Source organism: Octopus sinensis, linkage group LG6 (genome assembly GCF_006345805.1).
Source record: "Octopus sinensis linkage group LG6, ASM634580v1, whole genome shotgun sequence".
NCBI classification, from domain to species: Eukaryota; Metazoa; Mollusca; class Cephalopoda; order Octopoda; family Octopodidae; genus Octopus; species Octopus sinensis.
In genome coordinates this window covers 69,490,588-69,495,587 of record NC_043002.1, presented here as the reverse complement: position 1 = coordinate 69,495,587, position 5,000 = coordinate 69,490,588, and the positions used below count along the sequence as shown (strand labels likewise).

Genomic DNA, 5,000 nt, shown 5'->3' with positions numbered 1-5,000 from the left:
GACCGCGAGTCCGCTGCCCTAACCACTGGGCCATTGCGCCTCCACACACACACACACATATATATATAGGTGGGTAAGAGGGATCAGATACTCCCGGCGTCTACCTTAGGAAGTACTCACACGATTGCCGGTTGTTTGAAGCTGTATAAAAGAGGAATTCTCCTTTGAAAACTCAGGTTTCGAATAGGCAGAAAATCAGTGACTGCTTGCGTTGTAGCATATACATATAATAAGTAACGATTGAAGTTAATAGTATGTTTATTCCATAGTTTAAAATTGTTTCAACAACTTGCAGGTGACGTTATGCCATAAGTTTCAATCACCATTGTGTGTGTGTGTATGTGTGTGCGTGTGTATGTGTTTGTGTGTGTATATGTGATTTTATGTAACGAGCACGTACAAGTGAACATAATAATAAGAGCACTCAGATAGCGCAAACCTCCGCCAACGTCCTCTCAACGTTTAGCTAGAGATGATTTTTAAAACGAGAATACTAAAAATGAACCCGACCGCTCTCAAAAATTAAGTAAAAAAAGAAAAAAATCATCCAGAATCCTTTTCCGGTACCAGATCGATCCTCAAATCTAATCGGTTGGTGCTAGTCACAAGGTCAAACATTCCTGGAAGTTTCATTCGAATCCATCCAGCGGTTCTTGAGATTTCTTGTCCACAGACAAACAAACAAACATGACTGAAAACAATACCTCCACCTTCGCTAAAACGGAGGTAGTAATAATGAACTTGTAAGCAGTGCTCAGGTGCACTGTATGTGTAGGATGTTATAAATCAAATTTTACAAGAAAATATACAGTATTAAAGAAACCAAGGCAAGTCACAGAATTCAGTGAAATAAAATAAAACCAAGACGTTTTTTTTCTAAAATTCCAAATTTTATTTTCTTTCATTTTGTCTCAGCAAATGTCCGACATGGGCAAGATGGAACTTAACATTTCAGCAATGTTATGAAACCAGAATCAACTCATTGTTTTCTTATTTACATTTGCACCATTGCGAAATCAGAAGACGCTCTTAGGGAACTTGGGGTAAGCGTGTATTAGACGCAGATACCCCAGAATTTCAACAACTGTTCGGTGTCAGGTGCACGCGAAAAGATGGCGAACTGTTTATGAGCGTAAAAAGGTGTGAAGAGTTGACTCTGCTTCCAGGTTTAACATTAATATTTTTATCCAGAATTGACAGGATATGAGATCCACTTTTTGGTGTTATCAGTGTGGATTTAGCATCAGACGTAGATGTAGTCAAACAAAAATAAAATTCCCTGACAATTTAGTGAAAGCAGACCGGTCCCAATTCCACAGTGAACTCTTGATCATCTTTGCCATAGTCAAAGACCTTAACATTTCTAATTGGCAACCTCGTTGGATACTCTAAGTTGAGCTCTATCACAGTTTTTTCAAACTTATTGGTCTTGTGCTGAAAATAATAATAATAATAATGATAATAATAATAATAATAATATAATAATAATAATAATAATAATAATAATGATAATAATAATAATGATAATAATAATAATAATAATAATAATAATAATAATAATAATAATAATTTTGGCAGAAGGCTAGCAATTTTGGGGAGAGCAGTAAGTCAATTACTGCCCCAGTCTTCAACTGGTATATGACAGATATTTTTTATCTTATAGACTTCGAAAATATGGAAAGTAGGGCCGGACTCGTTGGGATTTGAGCCCAGACCATGAAGGACCGAACCGAAAGAAATGCTGCAAGGTATTTTCTACCAAACCAATAACATAGATGTGCAGCTTCGATACAAAGTCATAAATTCAACATACATCTATGTATCTTGTTACAAGCGCGTAGAAATACATTCATAAATTAAGATAACAATAAAACACACACACACACACACAGGTATGCACGCACACATATTATTGCTGTAACTGCTACTCAGCTGCAAAGCAGGGTTGTTCAGACATAATGCACAACATTTCCTTTTCTAATTGTGTACATGATGTATGTATGCTGTGGCTTAATGGTAAGGGTATTTAGTTTACGATCGCAAGGCCGTGAGTTCAATTCCCGGCGACGCGTTGTGTCTTTGAGCAAGACGCTTTGTTTCACGTTGTTCAAGTTCACTTCGCTAGCAAAAATGAATAGTACCTGCATTTCAAAGGGCAAGTTTTGTGTCACACTGAATCTCCCAAAAGACCTACGTTAAAGGTACACGTGCTTGTGGAGTTCTCATCCATTACCACGTTAATTTCACGACCATACCATGCCGTTGATCGGAATAACTGGAACCCTCGCTGTCGTAACCGACGACGTACCAGTAATGTGTATATATATATATATATATATATATATATATATATATATACGGGGTGCGGATATTGTAAAAGCTTGTTATTCTGAGGTCGTCTGTTCTTCACACTAAAAGATAGTACACAAACATGTGAATTAAATTGTAGAAAATCGATATAAAATTACCTGACATCCATCGCTTATAACAGAGTATCGTGCGATGCCTGTAGATTTTAGCATGTTTTCTTCGAAATCTTCAATTTTCAGAGCATGCCTTGTACTACCAGTCTGGGCGTTTTTATAAGCGACAGTATTGCGGCAATGGAAAGTAACGTTCTGTGAAGCCTTCTTATATAAAACTTGCAACATCTTGATTTGACGGCCGTCAGCCTTGTAGCTGAACTGTAGAAGAAGAAACATATACGAAAATATTAGGAAGCAATTAACAAATGTACAATCTCTTATTTGTTTATGTGTGTACTTGTATACGTCATAAGTTCTTGGTGTATGCATGTTGCATCCACATACGTTTGTATCTGCATATGTATGTATGTATATATGTATGTATGTATGTATGTATGTATGTATGTATGTATGTATGTATGTATATATGCATGTATTGTTAGAGAGAGTGGTGCGTAGAGAGAAAGAGAGATGGAAATATAAAGTATGTATTTGTGGCCAGTTATGTACATATACATACATACGTATATATTTGTGTTTGTATATGTGTGTGTGTGCGTGTGTGTATGCGTGTGTATATTTATATATATGCCTGTGTGTGTGAGAGAGAGAGAGAGAGAGAGATAGTGTATGTGTGTATGTGTATGTGCGTACTCAAACAATCTCAATAATCTATATATACATATAAAAGAGAAATTCTGCCCGTTTGTGTGTTTGTTCGTTGTTTGTCCACCAAAATGAAAGTAACTGATTCAAGGGAAGCTATTATGCTCTTTCTGTATTTCCTATTATGCTTTTGCCTATTTTGTCGCAACAAAAATTACGCAATGGTACGACACTAATTGTGCAGAAACCTATGAGACACTATTTTTGAGACAAATATTCTCACTGGTTGTGGTAAAGATAACACCGTCTTCGTTTCTCGCATACCAGCTATACCATCTAATGTCTCATTCCAGTTCAAGCCGTTATAGTTTCCTATCCCACTTTCTTTTGCCATGAGCATTAATAAATCTCAGGGTCAAACACTAAAAGTTGCTAGATTGCAACTTGAAGAACAAACAAAAATTCGTATATGAAATCCATCTTTTCTCTACTTTAATTATTACATGTTTTCTCTTATATAATACACACATACAGGACGAGTAAACCTAAATCTATAATCATAGTCTCACCCTGGTTCACATTCGAAACTGAATTTTTCAATTTTCCTTGGGCATATGGCCTATTCAAATATCAAAAGAAACCATGACAAATGCGTCTTCCACTTCACCTGTGGTCTTCTTCTCAGTGCCATCGCAGTCACCCGGATTCCGTAAAGCTATTCTTCTATATGATATAGCTATCCTTGTAGCTTCATTCACGTTCAAACTGAATCTTTCAATTCTCCTTTGGCATACCGCCTATTCAAACGTCAAAAGGAACAGTGACAAATGGATGTTCCACTTGACTTGTAGCCTTTTCAGCGCCATCACAATCACCTGGATTCCGTAAAGCCATTCTCCCATATGATATGCCCAGTTTTCTAGCTTCTCGGCCCGAGAAGCATTAAAAGTAGTTACCCAATCAACGACGGATATTACTACTAGTTTTTTTATGAAAAAAAAATTCATATAAATTATAAATCTATACTTACTCCATCTTTTTTAGTTGCTAGCATGTAATCAGCACCAGATTCATTGACTTGTTCTGGTTTCTTGTGCTGAAAAAAAATATTACAAGAAAAATAACATTTTATATATTATCAACATAAATGTCGACGTCGTTATTTATTTACCTATTTATTTATTTGTTTATTATTATTATTATTATTATTATTATTATTATTATTGGTATTATAGTAAATATATGTAATACAAAGGGAGGTTTAATTGATGAAGCAGAATTAATTACATTACTTTTTTACTAATGTAATCGCCCCTTGGAATGAAAAGTCAAGTCGCTTTTGGCCGGCACGATTTGTAATCAGAAAGTAAGACGACAGACTTAACAATGGTCACTGATGTAGACACAAGGCCAACAACTTTGAGTGAGTTCATATAAGATTTTGCAGTTAAAATTTATGAGAAATAAATTGGCTATATTTCAACAATAAACAAAATATCTTAATTTTTACAGAATTCCTAACAGTATTTAATTATAAATATACAAAGAACTTTTTTAAACGTTGAATGGCTATGTATCACCCAAGTGAAATAAGAACCAAAGAAAAATGAGCGAGAAGCACTTCTAACGATTCGGCCAGCTTGCCGCCATATTGATGACAAATGTATTGTAGAGAGAAATTAAAATTACTTTACTATGGAAGATAGTGCACTTATTATAAATACTATATAAATAAGAAGAATAGTAAAATGACATTACATGTACTGGTGAAGGAACAATGCAGGTTTCTTTTGTGCTTATTTTACAATAAACTCTGGCGGCATCAATTATGGTTCCACCATTAGGATCGATGTGATAGAAACCTGTAAGAAAAAATTGAGAAAAATATCGTTGAATAAATTTATCAAAGGGTGCTTAACTGAAGAAAAT

The 5,000-nt window shown here is 35.1% G+C and overlaps 1 protein-coding gene across 2 annotated transcripts in view; it reads right to left on the bottom strand.

Moving 5' to 3' along the window:
* Positions 1-868: 868 nt before the first annotated feature.
* LOC115213426 (collagen alpha-1(I) chain) overlaps positions 869-5,000 on the bottom strand; it is a 74,321-nt gene continuing 70,189 nt past the window's right edge. The window contains exons 48-51 of one of the 2 annotated variants that reach the window (XM_029782399.2): positions 4,830-4,933; positions 4,102-4,167; positions 2,469-2,684; positions 869-1,434 (exon numbers count right to left, since the gene is read on the bottom strand). In XM_029782399.2, the coding sequence (XP_029638259.1) occupies positions 1,288-1,434; positions 2,469-2,684; positions 4,102-4,167; positions 4,830-4,933 (533 nt within the window). In that variant the 3' untranslated portion in view covers positions 869-1,287. The remainder of the gene's footprint in view (positions 1,435-2,468; positions 2,685-4,101; positions 4,168-4,829; positions 4,934-5,000) is intronic. The other variant, XM_029782398.2, reaches the window with a different exon arrangement.